The sequence below is a fragment of the Symphalangus syndactylus genome, chromosome 11 (assembly GCF_028878055.3).
Source record: "Symphalangus syndactylus isolate Jambi chromosome 11, NHGRI_mSymSyn1-v2.1_pri, whole genome shotgun sequence".
Classification (NCBI taxonomy): Eukaryota; Metazoa; Chordata; class Mammalia; order Primates; family Hylobatidae; genus Symphalangus; species Symphalangus syndactylus.
Window position 1 is genome coordinate 83,763,190 of NC_072433.2, and position 25,377 is coordinate 83,788,566.

General features: G+C 39.2%; 1 protein-coding gene and 1 long non-coding RNA gene across 2 annotated transcripts in view; one reads left to right on the forward strand and one right to left on the reverse strand.

Moving 5' to 3' along the window:
- Positions 1-19,505, reverse strand: part of PCSK1 (proprotein convertase subtilisin/kexin type 1) — a 42,364-nt gene extending 22,859 nt beyond the window's left edge. The window contains exons 1-6 of the mRNA XM_055233367.2: positions 19,120-19,505; positions 15,465-15,569; positions 12,210-12,320; positions 9,788-9,934; positions 8,366-8,442; positions 2,549-2,637 (exon numbers count right to left, since the gene is read on the reverse strand). Coding sequence (XP_055089342.1) covers positions 2,549-2,637; positions 8,366-8,442; positions 9,788-9,934; positions 12,210-12,320; positions 15,465-15,569; positions 19,120-19,299 — 709 coding nt within the window. The 5' untranslated portion in view covers positions 19,300-19,505. The remainder of the gene's footprint in view (positions 1-2,548; positions 2,638-8,365; positions 8,443-9,787; positions 9,935-12,209; positions 12,321-15,464; positions 15,570-19,119) is intronic.
- The window catches only part of LOC134731747 (uncharacterized), a 202,807-nt gene that overhangs the window by 98,485 nt on the left and 78,945 nt on the right, over positions 1-25,377 (forward strand). The window lies entirely within an intron of this gene.

The following is a 25,377-nucleotide window of genomic DNA, read 5'->3' on the forward strand; positions in this document are numbered from 1 at the left end:
CAGGCGCAGTGGCTCATGCCTGTAATACCAACACTTTGGGAGGCCAAGGTGGGTGGATCACTTGAGGCCAGGAGTTCAAGACCAGCCTGGCCAACATGGAGAAACCTCATCTTTACTAAAAATACAAAAATTAGTCGGGCATGGTGGCACGCATCTATAATCCCAGCTACTCAGGAGGCTGAGGCACAAGAAATGCTTGAACCCGGGAGGCAGAGGTTGCAGTGAGCTAAGATTGCAACCACTGCACTCCAGCCAGGGCAACAGAGCAAGACTCTGTCTCAAAAAAAAAAAAAATGCATTTAGAAAAAAAATGGCTGGATGTGGGGGCTCATGCCTGTAATCCCAGCACTTTGGGAGGCTGAGGCGGGCAGATCACGCGGTCAAGAGATTGAGACCATCCTGGCTAACATGGTGAAACCCTGTCTCCACTAAAAATACATAAAAAAAAAAAAAAAAAAAAATAGCCGGGCATAGTGGTGGGCGCCTGTAGTCCTAGCTACTCAGGAGGCTGAGGCAGGAGAATGGCGTGAACCCAGGGGGCGGAGCTTGCGGTGAGCCAAGATCGCGCCACTGCACTCCAGCCCGGGCGACAGAGCAAGACTCCATCTAAAAAAAAAAAAAAAAAAAATCCCAGCTCGCTCTTACTAGCTGTGGAATCTTGGGCAAGCCAGTTAACCCTCTGTGCCTCAGTTTCTTCAACTGTAAAACAGGGATGATAATAACAGCTCATGTGGATTCGTGATAGTCTATATGCAGCCACCAATCCACAGGCTTTACATGTATAAACTCATCTAAACCTTACAACCACCATTTGAGGTGGGTGCTGTAATTCTCCTCACTTTATAAATGGAGAGATTGAGGCCAGGGAGGGATAGTGACTTGCTCAAGGCCACATAGCTTGAAATTGGGGAGCCAGAATTTGAACCCTACAAATCTTGCCCCTAAATCTGTTAACCACCAGGATACACTGCCTATAATATTTGTAGAGTAATTAACTGACATACAATAGGTGCCTAATAAATGAAGATTATTGGTAAAAAATGCATTTGGGGCCAGACCATCAAAGGATGGAGTAATGGAAAACATCAGTAGGCTTGGAATCTTGTGTTTCAGTTCTACACTACCACAAACTCGCTTTCATTACCTTGAGCACTTGCTTCTGATTCTTTCTCTACAAAATGAAGGGTTCAGATGATTCTTTCACAAACTATAGCTATTTCGTTCATCATGACTTAAAGAGTGAATTCTTTTACTAGCTGATTACATAATTTGTGCTTCTCCCTTCATTTTTTTAAAAAATTAACAGAACACTTTGAAGATGTTAGTATCAAGGGAATCAGGAATGACCCTTAAAATTCTAAGAGTGCCCTGTATTCGTGAAAGATGCATTACATGTCACGATGTATATTTATTTGGTTTCTAAAAAGGAATGCATAACCAAATGCAAGGTATACTCATGTAGAGTTTAATGGGGTTTTATTGTAATTGGCATGTTCTACAATTGATTCTTTTTGTACAATTGATTAGGGTTTTTGAAAACCAAACTAAACTTGAAGCTTATAACATAACATGAAAGCCTGAGGTAGGGATAGCATAAAGAGGAGAGACAGTTTTTTTTCTTTTCTCTTGGCCCCTGCAGATCCACTTTCCACTGTTCACCATTAGAACATGGACTGCAGCAATGGGCTCTATCTTTCCACTGGGTTCAGCCAACTAAAGACACCAGCAAGAGGGTGGGAATCAAGAGGAGAATGAGGTGCCTATACCCCTGGATCCCCTTTGCCTAGAAGTAGCTCTCCTTTGCCTGGATCCCCTTTGCCTAGAAGTAGCTCTGTTGTTGTACTCAAGGCCTATCCAGTGGCTCTCTCCTGTGACCACAGCTTTCCCTCTCTATTTTCTACTGACTTCTTCCCTTTGCTCCTTGAGGCTAAAGGTGGTAACATCTGCCTACCACTTCTTAGCCCCTTGTTGGTTTTCTCTAATTCTTGTAAATAGTTTCTTTATTAAAATGTCCACAGTTGCCCTAATGCAACTTACCATGTGTTTCCCCATAAGGACACTGATGAAAACAATTAAATTCTACATCCTTGCTATAAAAGATAAAATTTGGCTACTTAATATAAGAAGTATGTATTTTTTTTTAAATTTTGAAGCTGTTCTCTATAAAGTGAAGAACGTCTACAGAATTGAGACACAGGAAAAGTCTTTGCCTAAATTTACCTCCTCCTTCTGTTTCCTTAGCAAGCACTCAATAACAAACCATTCTAAATCAGAACATAGAGAAAATTAGATTTGATTCAAACGCTATGCAACATTTCCACATTTTTTTTCCTGCAAAGATGTATATGCTATATTCAACTATCCATTTTCCAGGAATCCATATCTATTGACTTGCTAGCAAATCATATTCAAGTCCTGTAGCAACTTTGGCATGGAACTAATTTATTCCTCCAGTTGTTAAAAAGAAAAGCTCCCCTCCCCCATTTACAATGGGTGATGTGAACTTCACATTAAAACACCAAGCTATAGGGACAATCCTCTGTTTTACCTCCAACTTTGGAATTGTATGCAACTCCAACCCCGCATTTGTGATTATTTGCTTGCATGGCAATTTCTCCTGCACATCTGGTCCCATGTCTGAGGATTGAAAAATAAGAATTATAAAACATACAGAAGAACAAACATTTGTTTTGCATATGAATGAATTAATGGGGCATAGGTATATTAACTTTTTGTCAGCCTTGTTACGGTTTTTGTTTTGTTTGTTTGTTTTAAATTAGTATAAGATAAAACTTATGTTCAGATGAAGGGCACAAGTATTAGAGCCAAAGTATGTGATTTCAAATTCTGGCTTCTGCCATTCACTAAGGGTGTGACCTTGGGTAAGTTACTTGTCCGCAAAGGCTTAGTCACATGACAAATTATGTGTAAAACACTTAGAACAGTGGATGGCAGATAGTAAGAACACAGTAAGTGTTAACTATTGATACTATTATAAGAACTCTGACATTCAGAAACAATTTCAAAGAAATGGCTTCTGCTTTGTACTTTTTGTTAGCAAAGTGGCTCCTCACTTTTCTCCCTAGTGACGGCCTTGGATTAGATTATCCTTGATCAGCCTTAGTAGGATATGCTAGAACAAGTCCCCTATTAAGCCATCCTCCTCTCTAAATATATGCCACACTAATATGTCTGAAGATTATCTGGTACCAAGAGGAGCCTGAGATATTTGCAAGACATTACAGCTATTTGGAAAGCCAAGATGCTCCCGAAATCCCAACTGGGGCCAGAAGCCTGAACATGATTGGTTTTGCAGTCAAGCAAAGAGGGTAATTTATGATTTCAGAGTATTTGGAAGAAAAATGCATCTTCAAAACACCAAATTCCACCACTAAAGCATCAATTCTGAAATTCTGAGGATGATAATTGTCTTTTCCTACCACTATCCTGACTCAGGAGGGCCAATAAGCCAAAAGCACATTAATGTGAATTCATTTATTTTGTGATTTTATTCTATTGTGGAAACAACCTGTAATAGTGTGAAGGCTGTTGGTGGCTTGGAGGAGCCTACCAGATATACCAACATAGAGTGAAAGAGAAGAAGGGTTAGCTCGGAGCAATAATGTTGGCCAGTTACATTTCAATTCTACTATACTGGCCATCTATTAATTCAGCATAGCATGGAATATAAAATTCCTAAATTGACTGGGCCATCAAAAAGAATTGTTCGACTTCTCTTTTTCCTAAAGTAGCAAAGATAATTTCCTGGTCTCCTTCCACAAAATAAGATTCCTGCTCCTTCATGTTAATCCTGGCTGGGAATTCTAAGTCAGGACAATATAATTATCTTTAATTCAAGATCTTTCCTGATGCAGCAAACACCTGCTTCTTTTATGTATGCTAGCATTTTCCTGTTTGGGGAAGCAGCCCTCCTGACTTTTTGTGATTTTTTTCAATCATAGGGCCCCTCCTCTCAGACAACTTTCAAGGACTGATGCAGATTACAGGGAAGAAACCCTACTCTTTCTTGAGAATCATGAGCTTTAAGTTCCATGTGAGTCATATGGGTCTTGCTCTGCCAGGCAGGATTCTCTTGAAAGTGAAGCCAAGCAGAGGCGAGCAGCAGTAGAGATGGAAACAGAGTGCTTGGTGTCCTGAGAACATATTGTTTGAGCTCTTGGATCTTGCAACATCAGAAACTAGAACATCACTTGGGTGAATATTTTTAAAATCCCTTTGTTACTTAATCTTTGAGTTAGGATTCTTTCATTTGCAACTGAAGCTGTCCTGAACACACCCATTCTCTGAGAAAAGTGTGCACATCTGAACACACAGAAGGCACCTTATGCCTTGTGGATGGATTAACGCTCTTTGCCTTAGTAGAAGGAGTAATTCAGTTGTCATCTCTGAGAAATGTACTTCCAGAAGTCACCACTGCCTTCTTATATATTTCCATGTATACAGGATGGGAGACAGGGCTCAGGTCAGCAAAAGAATCCAGTGCAAGTCTTCAGCCTGAGCCAACAGAATCAATCTGCTGACAGACATCCCCAGGTTTGTGCCTTTGTCCTAAAAAATGATGCAGTGTGACAGCACCTATTATTTATCTCCCCTTGTATATGGACGACTATTCTCTAGTGAGAGCTGCAGGAGGATCATGGTACAAATATGTGTTGACATGTTTTCCTCCTCTTATCCTCAGATTCCAAATGTTGAGAGAAAGAAAAGTGTTCCTATGTCATTCTTTATAGGCTGCAGCTCTTTTTCTTTTCTAAGTGAGGTGCTGCAGTAAAAGAACTCTCTATTATCTTAGAACAATGGTAGTAACTGGCATTTAAACAAAATGATTTGTTTAAAAATTATTCCACGAGATAGTTTAAATACTACCCTTATTCTGGTTAAAATATCCTTGTCACACTTGTTATTTAACTAGAAAAACAATCTGTAATTGGTGTTGAAATACTGAATACAGATTTATGCCAGCTTAATAATAAGTATTACCTGCACTGTTAAGATTTTATTATTTAGTGATTCCTCTTTTGACTTTCAGAGTAGCATTCAAATGTAGCTTCTATTAATCTCATTTACATGGTAATAAAGAACAACAGCAATACAGATAGTTTGAAGAGATAATACCCTTGGAATTGGGGTATAATACCTCTCCAATTGCTGTAAAGGCCAAGACAAAATTGAGCCATTCATTTTCCAAACCTAAGGGATTTATGTCTGACAACATGCTAGAAGGCAACTCTACATTTTATTATACCTTCTGATAAATGATAAGGATGCCACCTTTTTGGTTGATAGTCAAGAGGATCCTGAGAGAGAGTTGCTCATTATGTCATTTCCAAATAGCAGATTCTGAATTGGCTCAGAAAATTGACTTGTCTCTGCTGCTCCCATCGGATGATATTATTCTTGTCATGTTGATTTCTCACTGAAAGAAGGTCTACCTCAGTTACTAAATGAGAAGCTGTGATCATTATCATCACCATCGTCACCACAGCAAACATTTAACTTTTTTATGTACCAGTGTCCAAGCCATGTATGTGTGTATGTCCAAGCCAAATATCCTTGTCACACATGTTATTTAAGCCATATATATATATGCACACATACACATATATGGCTTAAATAACATATGTGACAAGAATATTTTAACCAGAATAAGGGTAGTATTTAAACTATCTTGTGGAATAATTTTTAAACAAATCAATTTGTTTAAATGCCAGATATACAGATATAGATATAGATAAATAATCTACCTCATTAAGTTAGAGGTATTAAGTGAGTTTATATGTATATATATTAAGTGATATATATATATATATATAAAACCTCACTTAAACCCCTAACTCAATGAAGTGTTATATATGTTATATTATACTTATTATATATATAAACTCATTTAATACCTCTCTCTCTCTTATATATATATATATATATACTCACTTAATACCTCTAACTCAAGGAAGTAGAGATTCTTTTTCAAAAGATGATAAAACTTAAGCACAAAGAAGTTAAATAATTTGTTCAAGATCACCCAACTACTAAGTAGCAGATCTAAAATTTGACCTAAATTTGGCTCCCAAGTCTGCTCTTAACTGTTGGGCTATGACATGCTCTCTCAATGCTATGTGGAAGATTCACAGCAGGCTATGATCTGGAAGCTCAGGGCTTTCAGGCACAAAACAAATAGCATTATATGGGCTGCTTCCCTGGGGCCTTTGCAGCTAACTCCCTGAGTCAGGGAAATTATATTTTATTTTAATTATTATATTCATATATATAAAACAACTATTATAAATGCTGTGCTGTGAGATCCCCTTTGTTTTGAGGAAGGTCTGAGTGTTCCATCTCCTGACTGGAAAAACTCCGGAGAATATCATTTCATCAAGAATTCGCCCACCATGCAGCCATCATACAAGTTATCACCCACACTGGATCCTGGGGCCAGACCCAGGATCTGCCTGGAAGGACTGTATACTGCCTAGGAAGGAGCCAGTGCCTCCATCTAAGTCTCCTGAGCTGCACTCAAGTGTTGGGGAACAGATTTCCTGTAGTCTTAACCAAGGGGGTGGAATGAAAGTCGTTTCTACTCCACTCTAAGAAGGCTTATTATTCCAAGTGCTTATTACCCATTTCCTCAGGAAGTTCATTTAAGAAACATAGGGAGAAGGTACATTGACACCCATTTTAGGGGAAGAAAATGGAATAGAGGCAAAGAGAGGTAAGTGATTTCCCCAAGGTCACCCTCTACTCTGGGAATTGGCAAAGCCATAACTACATTACAAGGCTGTGCCCCAAAAGAGTAGATGTCCTTACTGGTCCTGCATTATCCTGCTTCAGACATAGAGCAAAAAGTTTGTCTGAGGGTCTGCTGTAAGCTCTTGAGACACTCCCACTTTGCTCCAAGGGTACGCTTGCCAGTGGTTCCTATTGTATTTTTACTGGAATGTTTTTACCTCTAAGGGGTATTTGCGGTTAACCCCTTTACTCACCCTCAAAGAAATAAATGGTACTGAAAGAAGTCATATCTCTGAACTATCCACAAGCCTCCCCTTCTCCCCAGGGAAGAAATAAACACCCAGAAGTTGAGGCCAAGTCCCTGTACCCCAGCCTCCCATCCTGGGGTTTGTTGGCTTTCTGGAGGGAAGACCATCCAAAGAAAGAAATAACTTTGGATCAATATTACTGCACCAGCCACTTGGGAGTTCTGAGGGAGAATAAGGACGGGAGGGAGGGAGGAAGGGAGGGAGAGAGAGAGAGAGAGAAAGAGAGAGAGAGAGAGAGAGACAGAGACAGACTTGTCTGACCCAAGTTGGGTAACAGTCCAAGAGACAGAGCCATCCAGAGAGAATGAAGAAGCACTTCATGTGACTTATACCAAGAGCTATTAGATGCTTGGCTTTTTCCATCCTCACTTGTAGCAACAACCCTAATTTTGACCTTGGCTTTGATCATTTCGGTGCAAGTCTCTTCTGTGTAGAGAAAATGAAGAGGAAAGTTTGAATGTCTCCTTGATGTCTATGAGAACATCGGTATGAACAAAGATGGTCTCTCCCAAGGGCATGGACACTTTGAGGGTCCACATGCCTAGAAGGTGAGGTTTCTTTGGGGCTAGGAGAGAAGTTGAAAGTCTCTTGCTTCTGGGTCTTTCTTTCACCTCTCACTTTAGAAGATCTTTCTCTTGGCCTCTGTGGCTCTTGGCCTCTGTCACCATAATGTGGCTTCAAGGGAGAGATAGTTAATCTGGGAGTCAGGTGCTGTCTCCTCTCTCTTTCCTATGGCCTTATAGCAGCAGGAACTCTGGAGGAGACTTCCGGCTGGCTCAATGCCCTGGAAACTGTGTTGGATTCAGGGGCCAGACCTCAGAGGCATTTCTCTTGTCTGGAGTTTGGCCATGCTCTTCTGAGAGAACTGGTGAGGGTGACTGTAGCCACCGTCGGAAGTTGTGGGCATTGTTCATATCCATTTCTTTACATATATTTCTTTTCATGACTAATATAAAGCATGTTGCTAAGACTAAAAGATTGATAGAGGAAATGGGGGAAGGGGTGGGCTCAAAGTGTGTACTCTTTATGTCTCAAACATTCTTTCTAAAGCTACAACAGTTCAGTAACATTTGAGAGGAGAATTTCGTAATGTAAGAAGTTTAATGAAAATATGGTTCTATAAACCAAAGGGAATATAAAAATAGAAACTTTGGTTTCTGTTTTAAAAGCAACAAAATATTGTGGTATGTATATTTTGCATTAACATTTCCTGAGCACTGAAATGTGGATGAAATGTATGGTATAATTTTCTCAAACAAGATAAAAGCATTGTAAAGTACTTTATTTCACACGAATGCACATTTACTCACTTGTTCTCATTTGTGGGATCGTATCGGGGAAATGGATCATGGTCATTATCATTAAAATCATAGCTAGCCTCTGGATCCTAAAGAGACAACAAAAAATAACACTGTGGCATCATTAAAAAAAAAAAAAAAGCATCACTTCCCAAGCCTCTTACCCTATGCCTTCCCATCTTGGCTGATAGCTCAAAAGCCTGCATTTTACAGATTCTGGCCAAGTCACTGAATATTTATTATACCCACAAACCAGGCAGAGATGATGAACACAGCCAGGTGAGCCAGCTTTCAATTCTCAGTGAATGTTACCAAGCCTATGGTTCACAGGCACTCATAGGATATTGGAGTTGGAAGGAGTTAGTTTACTTAGTTCAGCCACCTCAGTTTTCAGATGAGAAAATTGAGGCCCAGAGAAGTTAAATGACTTCCCTAAGGCCATAAAGCTAGTTAGTGACACTTTGACACTCATCTCTCTTATGAATATAGGTGCAAAGAAGTGGCTGAGGGTGGGACTCAGGTCCATGGTGCTCTCCTTCAGCCTCCCAGGCACACTAAATAAACATGTGATTTAATTTGAGAGAGAGTGCTTGAAATTCAAGACAAGCTTTCAGGTTCCACTCCCTTTTCCAACCCAATAGCTACATTTAAACGCCTCCCACATACCATTGCTGTTACTTTTCAATGCTTTCCATATATTTCAATCATTCTTAATTTCTACTCTGTGCTACTATTTTTCCTTCTCTTTTCCTTGGCTCTTTAGCTTGGCGTTATAGCTGGGGAATGTTTGATAGGTGGAAAGGATGAGAGAAAAACCAGGGATAATCTTAAAGATGAAACACCAGCCTCCTGATCTAAAGACCTAAGATATATGATGGTGTTCATATCATATTATAAACTTAATAAACAATGAAGCAAATTGTTTTTATTTATTTATTTTCCCATTTCTAGAAAACTTTTCCTTTCTCAGCTTGGCATAGGTGCATTGTGTGGTATTCACTTTGGATTTGCATGGAAGGAATCACATTCATATAATTTTACTCTGTCAGGGATATAGACTCATAAAAGAGGTGAGGAGGGAAACTGTGAAAATGATCTCAGGCAAGGGGCTTGATTTGATTACTTTAATGCCCCAAACACTGAGCAACTCAAAGTCATCAGATTTTGGTAACTTAATTGGTATAGGCACTGCCCCTTCTTCTCCCAACACATATACTTTTGTACAATTTTTGATCCCACTGAATTATTTCAATGCCCACTGGTACAAAATAAATTCATATAAGCTAGTGGGAAGTGGGAGAAGGGACATAACCTTGGCCCATAATTCCAGGGACTGACACCAGAGCAGCATCCCCTTGAAAAGAAGGAAAGCCCTAACTGTGCATCTGCACAGACAGCTCCCTAAGTCACAGTCATGAGAAGGCACACACTTACATAGTTGGCATAAATGTCCGTGTGATTCCACTCCAAACCATCATCCAGTACGGTGATAACAACTCCTTTGCCCGTAATGCCTTTTTGCCAAACAGGTATCACATGAAGGTCCAGCTTGGGCAGGGCTGCCGTCATCCTGGTATCTTGCTGGTAAAGAAAAAGAAGCATTGGTAAAATCATCACTTGCTTGCTACAAAATGGGCACTTAAGTTCCAACCTGGAGACCCATCTTTCTTTTTCCTTGGGTCACTCTACTCTTTAGAAGAAGCCAATTCAGTGAAATAAAAAACAAAGTTGAGAGTAGGGCCAAATGAACCCCCAGAGTGCTGCTCTTCTCCCAATTGTCCCAAATGGACATCACTTGAAAAGATGAATCACCTGTGCTCCTTCTCTTTGAACTACATGGCTTTGAAGAATTTTATCCCTAAATTTCTTTCATTTATAATAACATGCTCAACCCTTTCATCTATGGAAGCTCTATTTGATAGTCGATGTTTTCATCTCCCCCCCCAAATCCTGATTCTCCATTGCCACATTGAGCTCTCATTATATTGCCTGGTGCATAGTCGTTCATGAATGTTTTAGAATTTTTCTTCTAAAGGAAAAAGCAGAACCTGAAATGCTCAGGAGACTGTGATTGCCTCAGGAATTGCAATGTGATTGCCTATTTTTAAGTATGACTGATTTAGGGGGTAAGTGTCTGTGAGAGGAGATTCAGGGTTTTCCTTTTCAAATACATTTTCTGATAGTCAGAGTGTGGGACTGTACAGGAGACAAGTTGGGTAGCAAGGGAACACAGATATAAGCACATTTCTAAGCATGTGAGACAGAGACAGAGACAGTAAAAGAATGCCAGGTACCCGGTGAAAGGGTCAATAAGAAATCTATAAATAACCACAATCAAAAGTGTCAGCAAAGGAGCTGCCCTCTTGCTGTTGTGCCCTCCTCCCCATAAAGAGGTTGGGGGGTGGGGTGACAAGTATTTGCCAGGCTGGTATGAAGCTGAATCACAGGAGGCTGGAACTGTACACAGATTGTTGGCCAAAGTCAGAGAAGAAGGCCTCTATGTCAGTTGCAGGAACAATTTTAGACTGTAGTTGTTAAGAGTATGGACTCTGGAGTCATGAATTATGGTCCCACCACTTCAGCCATGGATTTTGGCAAATTACTCTACTTTTCAATATCTCTGTTTTTCCATCTGTTAAATGGGCATAATTACTATTTCTACAACACAGATAATCATGAGAACAAAATGAATTAACTCATATCAAACATTTTAGAATAGTGTTTCTCACACAGGAAATGCACAAGTGTTAACTGATAAGTCTCTTCTGCTGCAATGAGCAAATACTTAAGATAGTGGCAAGAGGCCAGCTGCGGTGGCTCATGCCTGTAATCCCAGCACTTTGGGAGGCTGAGGTGGGTGGATCATCCGAGGTCAGGAGTTTGAGACCAGCCTGACCAATGTGACAAAACCCCATCTCTATTAAAAATACAAAAATTAGCTGGGCATGGTGGCGGGCATCTGTAATCCAAGCTACTCCAGAGGCTGAGGCAGGAGAATTGCTTGAAGCTGGGAGACAGAGGTTGCAGTGAGCTGAGATCATGCCATTGCACTCCAGCCTGGGCAACAAGAGCAAAACTCTGTCTAAAAAAAAAAAAAAAAAAAAGAAAGAAAGAAAGAAAGAGAAGATAGTGTCAAGAGAAACTGATCCCCTTTTCTATCCATTATGCAACAAGAGTATCTAAGTCTTTGCTTGTGTTTTTCAAGAGAAATAATCTTTTATAAAATTCTCAACAACAAATCTTTCTATTAGCCTATACTACTACCATACAGACATAACATTAAACAGAAGAGAGGACACCCTGCAGGTAGACAGCAACACTTAACAATTTCTGCACTCAGGATTTGGTAACTATCTTAAAGGTAGAATGGTTTGCAAGTCTAGACATTTGCAATAGACTTTTCTTGTGTTCCTTCTTTTAACCTCTTTCAGAGATTCTCATCTGTGTCATATAAGAATTGTCATTCAGGGTTGTATATGCCAAATTATGTTCACTATACTCTGTGAGTGCTTTAAAGGATTCTAAAGAATAACTTTAACCAAATGAGATTTTTGCCATAAGTACTGTTCTTGGAACCCCTAACCTGCAAGATACTATTTTTCTGCATTTATCCCAAATAAACTTACGAAGACAAAATTTCTATTTTTTTCACAGCAGCTAAAGATATCTGTTTCCAACATCATTACTCAGCAAAACAGAAGAGGCAGATCAAGAAGGTCCCATCAGCCCTAATCTCCAGATAATATAGCTCCCTATGAAATTCTCCATCATAAAAAAAAATCCATGTTGCAAATGTAATAACATAAAGAAGCCAGGTCCCAGGTCCCACCCACACAGTCCTTCTGTAGGTACTTACCAAGTACCATTGCTGATTCCACATGGGATCATTGAAGAGATTTAGTGCTGAGTCCCTTAGAGCTGAACGTTTACTTCTTTCTTTTTCATACTGTTGTTCAGCCCATATCACCTACAAGGATTTTTATAGCACGAAAATCAAAAGTCAAATATCTACCTCTGTATACTTCCTCTAACTATCTCCAGTACCCTTCCCATCAGAGTTCAGGCAGCTCTGCAATATTTTCATTTGACTACAGATTAAACTGGCACCTCAGTGAGAAGAAGGGATTGCCCACTGGGGCGATGAACATTTCCTCTATTACAGTAAAGTGCACCTTTAGGGGGAGGAGAAGGAGTCAGTGAAATGGTAATCCCCTCAAATTATTTATATTGTGGTTACAGTGGAAGCAAAAGTTCGGTCTGCTTTCATCAGCAAATGGACCATAATACTCATTTTTATATTGAGGTTTCAGGGCTCCATGGCTGAAAATTTGTCTGCTTTTATAGATTGAGTCAACAAGCCAAGAGACTGCTGTTATAATGCTTTTATAGATTAATTTCTCTTTCTTTACATACAACAGGCAGAAATTGCAAATATTTTATAAAGTAAGAATGGTGCTGTATCCATGCAAATTTGAAACTCTCCCTCCCCTGTGCTTCGACCTCTGCTTAAAAGTACTTAATATGAGACACAGATCCTGGGTGATGAATGAGCACTACTGACCACGCACACTTACCATTAATTCAGTCTCATGTATTATGCAAAGAGATCTGACAATACGAAAATTACCTGCCCCATATTTACAGCATAATCCTATTATACTTGAAGCCCTGAGAGAGTGAGGGGCTGCCTTGTAGTTATATTCATTATGAGATAATTCTATACTCTTATTTTTCTTGGCAACATGACTATTTCCTACCCCAAACACATCTTTTCTGCTGTATGCATGATGACAATTCAGTGTGTGGTGGAATATTGTTAATGTGAGAGTACTCATGAATCAGCTCCAAAAATAAAAACTGAAAAATAATTTGCAACTGAAGGATAAAACCATCCACTAAGACTGCCCTGAATTTTCAATTAAAAATATACTGCAAACCTATTAAAAATAATGGGAAGAACTTGAAAGCTAGAAATTAGTCACTATGATTTATTTTTAAAGTGCTTGTATTTTCAAGCTTAATTGTTTTGGCTTAAAATACCTCAATGCTTGGAATGCTGCCCATCATCTGAGTTGATCTCTGGAAGCTGACTGCTAGGGAATAAGTACTAATCTTTGAGGTGGAGGGTCACTTATGCTTGGAGATTTTATTAACAGACTTGTAAAGATAGACTATTGCTGCATTTCACAGGGCTGATTTGAAAGAATATTATCCTCCATCAAAAAAGAGCAATAAAATGAAAACCAAGAGCAATTTTTTAGAAATGGGATATAAGAGGAGGCACTCTGCCATCTGATCAGATAAACATCCAATTGTAGAAAACAGTGTTATGATTAATGTCATTAACTCAGAATCGTATATTAATCTCTAGAAGAGCAGGCTGAATGGTATAGAGGAAAATTGGTAGTGTGTTTCTATTATGCATAATAGGTATCATGTACTTAATTATAAATAATACTTTTGATCTGGAAAGAGCATTGAAGATCATCTACTTCAACCTTCCAATGCAAGTTTCTATGGTTCCAGAATGTTTCCTAAAATAAAATTATTCTTGGGCTAATTTTTTACAAAGTTATACCTGTGCTGGAGACTAAATTCTTAGCTTTTTTCCATAATATCTTGAGATGCCCCCCACCCCAAATCAGCTATCAAGGGGATGTATAAAGAGTAGAATGGGCCATCTTCATTGTCATGAGATACTTTGAGTAAGAATAACAGTTAGGTATGCTCTATTCTGTCCAATTTTCTCCTGTGAAAATGAGAAGACAGGTCAGTTTGACTTCTATGTGCATTAATGGGCATGCAGTTTGGGCATGCATTTAGGCAAAGAAGGAAATCTCTCCTCTGCTTAGCCTGGGGACTAAGCCTAGCCAGAGTGCTAGAAGTTATTCTGCTTTTCAGAGGCCACACATGATGAGCCCTCTCCCTTGAAGTGAGTAAGGGAAGCCCTCAGTGGACAAGAAACTTCTGTAATAAGGTCCAGGGCCTCTGATTTGGTCTCTCACATCAAGCAATAACTTGACAAAAAAGAGCTATAGGGTCACTGTCCGTGGTCCTAATACAACATTGTCAGGATGTTGTTGTTTCTTTTACATTCGAACACTGGTGACCCAGGCCATTCCCATTCCCCACCCTCATAATTTGTCTTTTTCTTCTTCTTTTAAAAATTCTATCAGTTTCAGAATGAATAAAACAGCAAATTATCTTACAGGCCTCATGAATTCCGTCTACTTTCAACAGTTCTATCACCTTTCTGTCATATATATATATATATATATATATCAGGATAAATTTCTTCCAGTATGGCATTTCTTTGAGAAAAGGCAACACTGTATGAAAATTACAATACTCCCAACATAGTCAACATTTTCTGATATGTTTGTTGACCTTGAAAATAGACTTCAAAATCAATAGGTACATTAGCTATCTATTCAAACTGCCTCTACGTTATTTACCTATATTTATTTCTGCTGTTACCTAATCATTGAAGCAAGATACAAACTAGGATGAAAAGAGATCAAATGGTTTGGATCCAACAATAGATTACTTATGGAAGCATTTGCCTCATGAAGACATGGATTTATAGTTCTCTCATAAACACTAGCTCCTTACACAGCAAAACCAATAGAAATAATAGACTTTTTTTTCAGTTATACTGAAATGTTATTGAAAGTAAGGCTCATGTATTTCTTTGAGCCCACATTGGTATTAAAGTGTTTGGTACATAATAGGTACCTAATAAAAGGTTGTTGATTGACTGTATTGTCAAACATTTTTATTAGTGCTGCCCTCTCATTTTAAATATTCACTTTCATGCTCTTAGACTGAATTTGTGAGTGTACATATAAAATTAACTTTAGAGATATATATAATTATATAATTAAACTGCGTATATATGTGTAAAATTAACTTTGGCTCAACCAATTCAACCCAATCTTGTTATTATTATGTGCCATTATAATTTAAGGAAAGAAATTAGAAATATTACAGATAAACAATCTTGGTCACAATAAAAAAGAACCACATTTGCAAAATGCTTGTTTTTATTAGAAATCATAAAGAAAGCAGATAAGTTAGAGTATTGGTTTGAACACAAATGTACAACACTTACACGATCATCATCAGATAATCTCTTAGTGATATGAAAGGCACTCCTTCGAGACCTTCTGGGGTGGTTTTTATGTTTGAATAAGTAGTGATTTTCAAGTGAACCAATCTATAAAAGGAAAGAAATAAAATAAATATCCACTTTCCCAAACAAATATATATGGACTAGTTTAAAACTCAAATAGCTTAGAGATAGGCAACTTTTATTAAGCCCATTCCTGGTATCTGAAGTTAACATTTTTCTTTTCTTTTTTTAAACTTTTATTTTAAGTTCAGCAGTACAAGTACAGGTTTGTTACATAGGTAAACTTGTGTTATGGAGTTTTTTTTGTACAGATTATTTCATCACCCAGGTATTAAGCCAAATACCCATTAGTTATTTTTTCTGATCCCTTCTCTTCTCCCACCCTCCACCCTCCAAAAGGCCCCAGTATATGTTGTTCCCCTCTACGTATTTAAGTGTTCTCATCATTTAGCTCTCACTTATGAGTGAGAACATGCGGTATTTGGTTTTCTGTTCCTGTGTTAGTTTGCCAACAATAATGGCCTCCAGCTTCATCCACATTCTTCATGAAGAAGGCACTGATAGAGGTCTTAAGATGACCCTCAGAATATTATTGCTTGAGTTCACAGTATATTCACTAGCTCACAGTAGGGGACTAGTGATACTTCTATTTTACACACATTGGAGGGAATACATGTTTTTCGTGTGTGACAATATCATATTAAAATGCTCATTTAATCAAATATATCTGTTCAAAGAACAATTATTTGTGGTAAACAGGCAAACACCTGGGATACTATCTATGGTCAGTGCCACTTTCCACTAAAATAAATTATCGTTGTTATGAAATGTAGCCATTGAATTCATAGTGATAAATTGCTATTAGCCGCTATTAGTGATCGTTTGATTTTCCACTAATTCAAGGCTTTCAGAAAAGAACATGCTACATTTAGGGCACGTGTTCCACTTTAGAGGGTGTATACTTCTCTGGGTAGCTATTGACACCTTTGGTTCATTTAGAACTATATTCATTATTCTTTTGAGCTAGTCTCCCTTTACTTAGTACTAAATTTGAAGCTACCAAATCCTCTAGGTAACCCTGCATTTTTAAAATTAAGAAACAAACAATTGACAACAGTATATTACAGAAGAAACATGTTCTTTAAATTGGTGATTCTTATCGCCTAGAGAATTTTAAAATAGAGAAGCTTAGGCCCTGCTCCACGCCTGAATCTTAGTGAATCTTCCCATAAGCTGTGGATGGAACTGGGGAGAGAAATCAGCAGCTGTAGAAAAAGATCGCCAGTGCTTACCTCTGTTTTCTCTGCTGTCAACTGATTTTTCTTCTTGTCACTACCTTAATCCAAGCTTTATCCTGAGTCAATAAGGTACCCAATATATAATGCCAAATTAGTGTAATTTTAGTAATATTAAACAAAAAGAGCAATAAGCAGAACCAGGAACATGCTATCAGCCTTCTACAAAGAATTATTATTCTAATAAAATAATTTTTGTTAAATTTGTTTTAAAACTTTTGTTAGTAATGCCATTTTAACTAAAAATGGATAGAGGAAAGATAGTATTGTAAATCATATATAAATATAGATGGTTTTCCACCACTATTTGTTAATGCTTTTGTGACTATGCTATCCCTTACCCAAAGATCCTCCCAAGAATGATGATGTATTGTTTTTTACTATTAAGATTTATGTTTATTTATTTTGAAATGCAATTTTCACATTGAATGGTCTAGGTTTAGATGCATGCCTAGAGCTAACAGGTGGGAAAAAGAAAGATTTAGTTTTTGCTGTCTTCCCCAGTCTCCTCCTACACGATTACCAGTGCTATTTAGCCTTTCAGTAGCTGCTCAAGGAATACACAATTAAATCCCCAGTGTCTACCCCCATAGGACATACATGATTTGTATGAATGCCCACAGTGCCCACCAGCACAATTTCATCTGCTACTCACACCCTGTTTGGGTCGCAAAAATTACTAATAATTGCGTGCAATTCCCAGATTTACTACTAAACTGTATTATGTCTCACTGTTTTCCCACAAGTTGTTTTCTATGCCTAGACTGTCTTCTCCGATCTCATTATGTTCTCCTGGCAACCTCTGACTCCTCTTCCCGGAGCAAATGTTTTCTCATTTGGGCAGTTTTCATTCACCCCTCTCAAATTCCCTACTACTTTCATTCCTTCAACCAATGAATATTGAGACTTCAAGTACAACTCCTATTATTACACAAATTACAATCAGTTGCAGTCATTTATCTCTAAGCTAGTCTCCTCTAGGTTGTTGATTACTTGAGAGCGTTTCTTTCCCTCCTCTTATTCCTCAGCCCCTAACACGGAGCCTGGCACGAGGGCAAGGGCTGGCCAAAAGCAAAAGACTCGTCTGCTGCTGGGACACCAGGAAGCCAATCTGCATTGATTTTCCTTTCGGGCATTTCAAAGACAATTTGGTTTATAAAGTCGAGAATGAAGCCTCTAGCAAGAGCAGGCGAATTCCCCAGAGGGTTCGGTCTGCAGAATCGCCAACGCCCCCGCCGATTACTCATCCGTGACTCCAGCGGCGTCTCAACCACCACCTCCAGAAAAAACGCGCCAAAATGTTTTACAACTGCCTCCTCCCACGCTTCAATGCAGACCAACTTCCCAAGCAGGGGGCGAGGGCTTGATTTTGAGCCAAGGAAAGGAAAGCTCTAGCCTAGAAGTCACACTCCCTAGGGTCCCCTCGGAATCGCTCAGCTATAAGCAGTCTCCCACTTAATGTCTTGACGCCCACCCACCTCCAACCAGCTACCTATTGACCAAGCATTCACTTGGACAGGCAACAATAAGCTGAAATTCCTGGGAAAACGATTACGTACTTGGCTGAAGAACAAGAAAGAAATAGATCCCTTCCCCACAGTCAGTTCGGCATCTCGACCCTGCAGTGGGACTGGCCGGGCAAAGTTATGAAGCTTGGACTTTATAAGTTCCCAGTGAAAAGCCGGAGCTCCCCAGAGAGTCGCGGGGATAGATGGTCCCGTGTCTTTCACCCACCATTTCTCCCCCCAGCTTCCCAGGCTACTCCGCGGCCTCCCAACCTCCTGGTCGCGAGTCCCAGCAGCTGGCACTCTTCCAATGCCCTGGGCGTGCCCTTACAGGCTGCCAGGGCGGACAGCCCCAAGCCTGCTTAGCCCCTTGCATCAGGACTTGGATCTGATGCTGCCATATTGAAAAGAAGGCAACAGCCGGCTCCTGACGCAGACCGCCTCAGTCCCGGGGGATGGAGCGCACTGCTTCTCCCGGGGGCGCTTGGTTGGTAAGAGCTTGAGTGCATCTTAAGTTCCCTGAACAAGCGTGGAGGGATTTTTCTTCCAAACCGCGCGGGAACGGATTTCAATTCTAGAGCGGCCAACAGTAAGCATAAGCCCTACCCAGCTGCAGCGGCTTCCTTCTGCTTGGCTGCGCCCAGCCCAAACAGTAAATAATGCAAGCTTTCTCTCTCTCCAAGCGCGCCAGGGGCGAGAGCGGGAGCAGCTCCTTGTTCTTTGCTACACTGGGTTCTGGAGAGTGCAACCTGGGGCTCCCGCTTGGAAGACCGCGCTCCAGTCCCGCCAGTCCCCTGGGGCCCCGGAAAGTTTCTTGAAAGTGGAAACTCTTACCTGACCCAAAAGGTCATAGCCCAGCTCCTCGGCGATGGCCGAGGCTGCTTCCGGGCCCCCGGGGATCTCCGCTGCCCATTCATTGACAAATTGCCTTTTCGCTTTTGCACTGTTCAGTGCACACCAAGCGCAAAAGAGGACGAAAGCAGTGCACTGCAGACTCCAGGCTCTTCGCTCCATAGCTCACACACTCGCTTGAACACGAGTGGGAAGGGAAGAGGAAAAAGATGCAAGATAGGAGAAAAGCCAAACAGACTTCCCCTTCCCACCCTCGGGCTCTGGACCACTCCTGGCTCCTGGTTGCTCTGCGAAGAGCTAGGAGGCGCGCGAGGAGAGGCTGGGCGGCGGCGAGCGCTCAGTGAAGCGCTTCGGTCTCCAGGCTGAGTGGAGCCCCAGCCCTTCCTAGCCAGAATGGAAATGAGTGTTTACACGTCAAATCGACGAAAGCCATCTCTTGACGTCAGATCTACCTGGACTAAGATCTGAATGGTATTCCCGGCGGGGCGGAGAAGCGGCTAAAATAAGCAGCCAGAGATTAGGAAAAGGAAGGAACTGTTTGCTGGGATCAGTTAAGTCTGCTCCTTGTCTGCCCATAAATTCTGTACCGTGAGAAACATCTTCACTTTTCAAAGAGAAGTGCCCCACTTGAACTTAACTACCAAGAATCAAAGGCTGGGAGTGCTTTCCCTCCCTTCCATCCATTTTCTCTGTATTTACTTTATTATCTCATGTGTGTGGCGGGGAGGGGGGAGGCTATAGGATTCTTATAATGGCCCTTTGTGTATCAGCACCTGCTATGAAGAACAAGGCTCTTAGGTCTTTCAAAGAGAGAGGCTAGGAGGGTAAGGAGAAGAAGGGAAGCTACTACTGCCCAAATTCTGTTCTAAATTGTCTAAGAAAATGAGCATGTCTCCAAGACAATGTTAAAGCAATACTTTTAAAAATGAATTTTTAACCATTCAAACCACCTCAGTTTACAAGTTTACTTCCTCCTTCCCTTTGTTTCTCAACCTCAGGAAAACAATATCAGCAGTTATACTCCGATATTGCAAAGCCAGCGCCACCACGACCTTTTAGGGTGTTTATCAGTAAAATGATTAATCATGTGATTTAAAAAACCATATTTTTAAGAATTTGTCAACAAGGGGATCTAGGATCCCAAAAGCTGTTGTGTTGAATCAGGGAGGGAAAGAGCAGTTTTTATTTACCTCGACTTTCCATTCTGCCTCAGTAGAGCTCTTCACTTTGGTGCTGAACTGGAGCTGTGCCATTATTTTCCCATAAAATGCACAATGCCTCTTTGTGGAAAAATGGTTTCCTGTGGAAGGAAAGCAAGCAAACATCTAAATGAATTCTCCACCCCTCACCCTAGGGAAGTGAGTTCAGTCTCCCATGGTGGAGGTTTCGAACCCTGAGGGATTGAACCTGGCGGCAGATACCAGTGCCTAGTATTCAGCACCGAGGTCTGGACAGCGACACACGCAGGACTGCCGCAGGAGCTGCTCTCTCTTCTGAGCACCAAAGACCTCCACCGTTCTGTAGCTGGCCAGCACCAAGCTGTTTTCCTTTTGATATGTGCATTTCCCTCTTTTGAACAGCAAAATAGGAAATTGGCCGCAGGGGGGAGTGTGGTTAGGTTCATGATCGTGACAACTTGTGTCCAGCTCTTGGGAACGTGTTGGACTCAGGCCAAAAGTAAAATCGCCGGGAGGTGAAATTGAGAGAGTGTGCTGCACCTGGGAAGTTTTTGTTTGTTTGTTTGTTTGTTTGTTTTTTAAGCTCAACCACCTGAGGGCGCGATCTATGCTGTAGAAATAGAAGAAAGGGGAGAAGGTTGGAAAGAAAGCATATGAACAAGTGGAGAAAGGAAGCAAGAGATATTCCTTACAAGAAGCAAATGCGAGAAGACTTGGTGGAGGATCAGGCTCTGCAGTGCTAATTTTTCATTTGCCTCCACGTTTACAGAAATGTGCACTAGATAATTTCTTTAAACATAAAGCATCTTTACAAAATCAAATGCCAATGTTAATAAGCCACGTGACATGGTTAAGTGTTTTACAATAATGTAACTCACATGAGATGAAATGGAATGGGCTCCGATTGATAGCTTTGTTGTCTGTTCTGTAAATCTACATGTGTGAATGTTGATGGCTGGGTAAGCTGTCTTCTTTTCCCTTCACACCTCGGCCTGAGTTGTGGCCTCCAGCTCTCAAGGGTGTTTCATTCTCAGAGCAGACAGACGCTAACTGTGCACTAGCAAGGCAAGAGAAGCCCAGGGCAAATGTTTTATAATGGTAGATGTGTCAGAGGAGGAACATATTTGTCCCTTTCTTATTATTGTTCAAGTAAATCAGTTTGGCAGAGTGTTGGCAATAGGGTCTGTGTTCTCTCATTAATGAGGCATTTGTCTTAAACGGAGCACCATATAAGCCTGGAATAAACATTTGGTTTATATACCTAATAGGGCAAAGTAAACTCTCACAAAAAGAAGATAATATCCTCATCCACACAATACGTTATCGGTACGTTAATCTGCTATTGTCTGATTTTTATCCTATGAACCTCTTTGCCAGAACTTCTGGCATGCAGAAGAAATAAATTTCTGCCAAGACTAGAGGTGCAAGTAGATTTAGAATCCATTTTAACTTTTTGTTTCAAGGGCTAGTCCTATCCTGATTTGTAGATCATGGTAGTGACCTCCAGGCCCATCAGTGTTATATTTCATATTATAAATTGGAAGAGCCAATTATCACCCTTAGGTTGGTTTTAATAGCATTTGATTCATCTGATTAATTTATATAGAAAACTGGATACTCCAGAAACTAAAGAGGACGTGTTTCCATTATAAGTTATCAAGTGATTGCCATGCCTTTCATGATGCTCACAACTGCCCAGTGATACAGCTAAGCATTCATTAAGGTTTCTTGGAGAGTAAAAGAAGCTACTAAGAGCAGGAAGTAAGAATATGCTCAAAGGAGATCTATAGATCACCATATCTCTTTAGTCTTAGGAAACAAATGTTTTAAACATTTTGTTACTATGAAATAAAACATATACCCTTGGGCATACTAAACAATGTGCTCAATATTTATCACAAAGTGGACACAGTGTAACCATTTGGGCCAAGAAAAAGAACATTTCTAGACACACAGAATAACAGAATAATATTGCTAGATCTTCAAGAGATGTTAAAGAATGGTTAAGGAAATAACATAGGTTTAACATTTTCCAGTTATCATGTAGACTTGCCTGTTTGCTATGGGTAACATTAACTGCACATTAACTCAAAGGTGTAACGAATTAGTCTGTAATTAAACTAGAAGATTTTTGGTAGCAGAACACATTATAGGGGCAAACCTACCTATAGCAGTGTTTTCCAACATAGAAAATAACAATATTTTTGTGGCACACTGGGGTAAACTGGAGGAAATTTGAAGACATCTGTATGGAGCTGGGTGAAGAAATTCATAACATTTTCTTTATATGATACAATTATGATAACAAAATAAAATATAACATTTTGGGTAATACATTAAATTGCATATTAATAACTTTAAATTGAGAAATCTGAATATGCTTTCACCAATATAAGTTTTTATCTGAAGTTTTATGCTTAAAAAGGCTATATATCATTTCTAATTAAAACATTTTAATGACAAATGATCTTTTTATATTCTTAATAGCTGCTGTCAATGAAACTTTTTTGCAAAATTCTATTTTAAATAATATAGCAGTCTTTCTTTTTATTTTCTTGACAAATTTATCGTTGGAGTTTTATATGAGAATGCATATAGATTCAGAATCCATCTAAATTTTACAGGTCAAGTATGACAAAATAATATTGAAATTTTAAATTGGAAAATACACACACCTTTTAGAGAAGTTACCATCTACCAACTTTACCACAAATTGAGAAAAGTATCTAGTATACACAAAGACTGATATTGGGGTTACCACTTAAAGATACACCTGCCAGAACTCCCTGAATTACTTTCTCATGATACCTCCTCCCATGACCAAATTTTGGTGGGCGTGCTATGCTAATTAAGTACTTAGAGTATGAACTCCTCCAGCAGATCCACAGACACTTTTCACGTGATGGAAATAGACATGCTTGCAGCAGGTTGCTGAAGTAAATACAGCATCAAGGTGGTGGATACGACTTGGTTGAGTTCCAAAAGCTCAGCAACAAGCTACTCACCTGGCCTTCCCAAGTGATGAGAAGACCAAATATCTTGAGGGACATCTTTAATTCTACTGGTTGGGATGCTCTGACCTATAGAAATGGAAGTAAAAGAGTAACAAAGCAAAGTCTATACACTGCAAAGGCTTTGAGGTGGATGAATAATTATGAAGGATTTTTGCTGAATGAACTAGATAAACACAAAATCTTGAATTTAATGTAGAATTGAATTGAATTATTAAAATTGAAGCAGTGAGTGCCATAAATTCCACTTGCTAGAAATAATTGATCTTTTCTAATGAAAATGGATAATTAAATGTGGCCATATACAAGTATTTAGGTTCTTTCTTTAACAGGTTCTTTTAAAATATGCATTTACTGAGTGAGTTTCAGAGCATCCCTGCTTCTGCTTGCAGGCAATGCTCTTGCTTCCTCTATGCTCTCGAACATTGCCATTTTCGTATTAAAATCTCAGTGTATAACTGCTATCTCTTCTCCTGAAGTGTATCTTTCTATGAGAATTATAGACTTTAGTGTTGAAAAGTGACCTTGAATATTATACAGCTCCTTGCTTCTCAAAGTCTTGTCCACATACCAGCATTATAGGCATCACTTGGAAGCTTGTTAGAAATGCAGACCCTCAGCCCCCACCCCAGAACTACTGAATCAGAATCTGCATTGTTAATGAGTCCGTAGTGATTCATATGCAATTAAAGTTTGAGAAGCACTGATCTAGTTAACACGCCTGGTATACATGACACTCCTCTGTGATATTTTTTATCAAGTTGTTAGGCAATTCCTGGTCTCCCAAAGCAACCCATTCTTTGGTTTGGATTGGCTGAAATGGTTACAAAGTCCTTCCTTATAATGATATTATAAAACCTTTCCTCATTACTACCTCCAGTCAAGCATGCTAATTTTGCCCTCTAGTACCACACTGACAAGTCTCAATCTCTTTTATACATGATAGCAATTCATACTTCGAAGGCAGATTGTTATATCTTGCCTAACTTTTTTCTGCTCTAGGTTAAACATCCCCAACCTTTTTAACACTTTGGCATTCTGCTTGCTCATGTCCGGATAGGATCTTTTAACAGAATTTTTTAAATGTGGCACCCAGAATGGAATATAGTATATAGTTGGCCAACTAAAAAAAGATAATTTATTTTTCCAACTTTTTATTTTGAAATAACTTTATATTTACAGAAAATTAAGAAAAAACAGTACACAAAGCTCATGTATACCGTTCATGCAGCTTTCCCAGGGGTTTACATCTTGTGTAACCATTATCACTATTAGCTAAACCAAAACATTAACATTGATACAATATTCTTAACTCATTTATAGACCGTTATATTTTTCCAACTGTTCTATTAGTGTATCTTTTTTTATGGTCCAGTATTCAATTAAGACTCCCTATTGCATTTGGTTATTATGTCTCCTCCAAACTGGGATATTTTATCTTTGCCTCTCATGACCTTAAAACTTTTGAGGAGTACTATTCAGTTATTTTATATTATGGTCTTTAATTTTGGTTTGTCTGGTGTTTTCTAGTGATTAGGCTGGGATTAAACATTTGTAGGAAAAAGTGATGTTATGTCATTTTCATTGGCTTATATCAGGAGGTACATGGTGTCCATATGTCTAATTATTAATTAACTAATGTTATCTCTGATCACTTGGTTAAGATGGTATCACATCAACCAGATTTCTCCACTATAAAGTTACTATTTGAAAAATAATATTTTGGTGCAAAAATTATTGACAAACTCATAATGCAGAGAGCCATAATGTAGTAATATTCTCCAAATTTATATTTTTGGAGAAAATGAAAATAATTTTACTTTCATAGACATTTATGCTTGTGATATTCATAACTTCTCATTCCACATGTCAGGAGATTTTTCTGTGAGATTAAGTGAAATAATTCATTTAAGATACTTAGCAGAAGGGTGAGGACAGAGAAATCGCTTAGTTTGCTACTATTATTAATGCTATTAACTTATCACTTTCCACTTAATATGTTGATAAATTTCCATGTCAATAACTGTTCACTGGCATAATTTATAATGGTT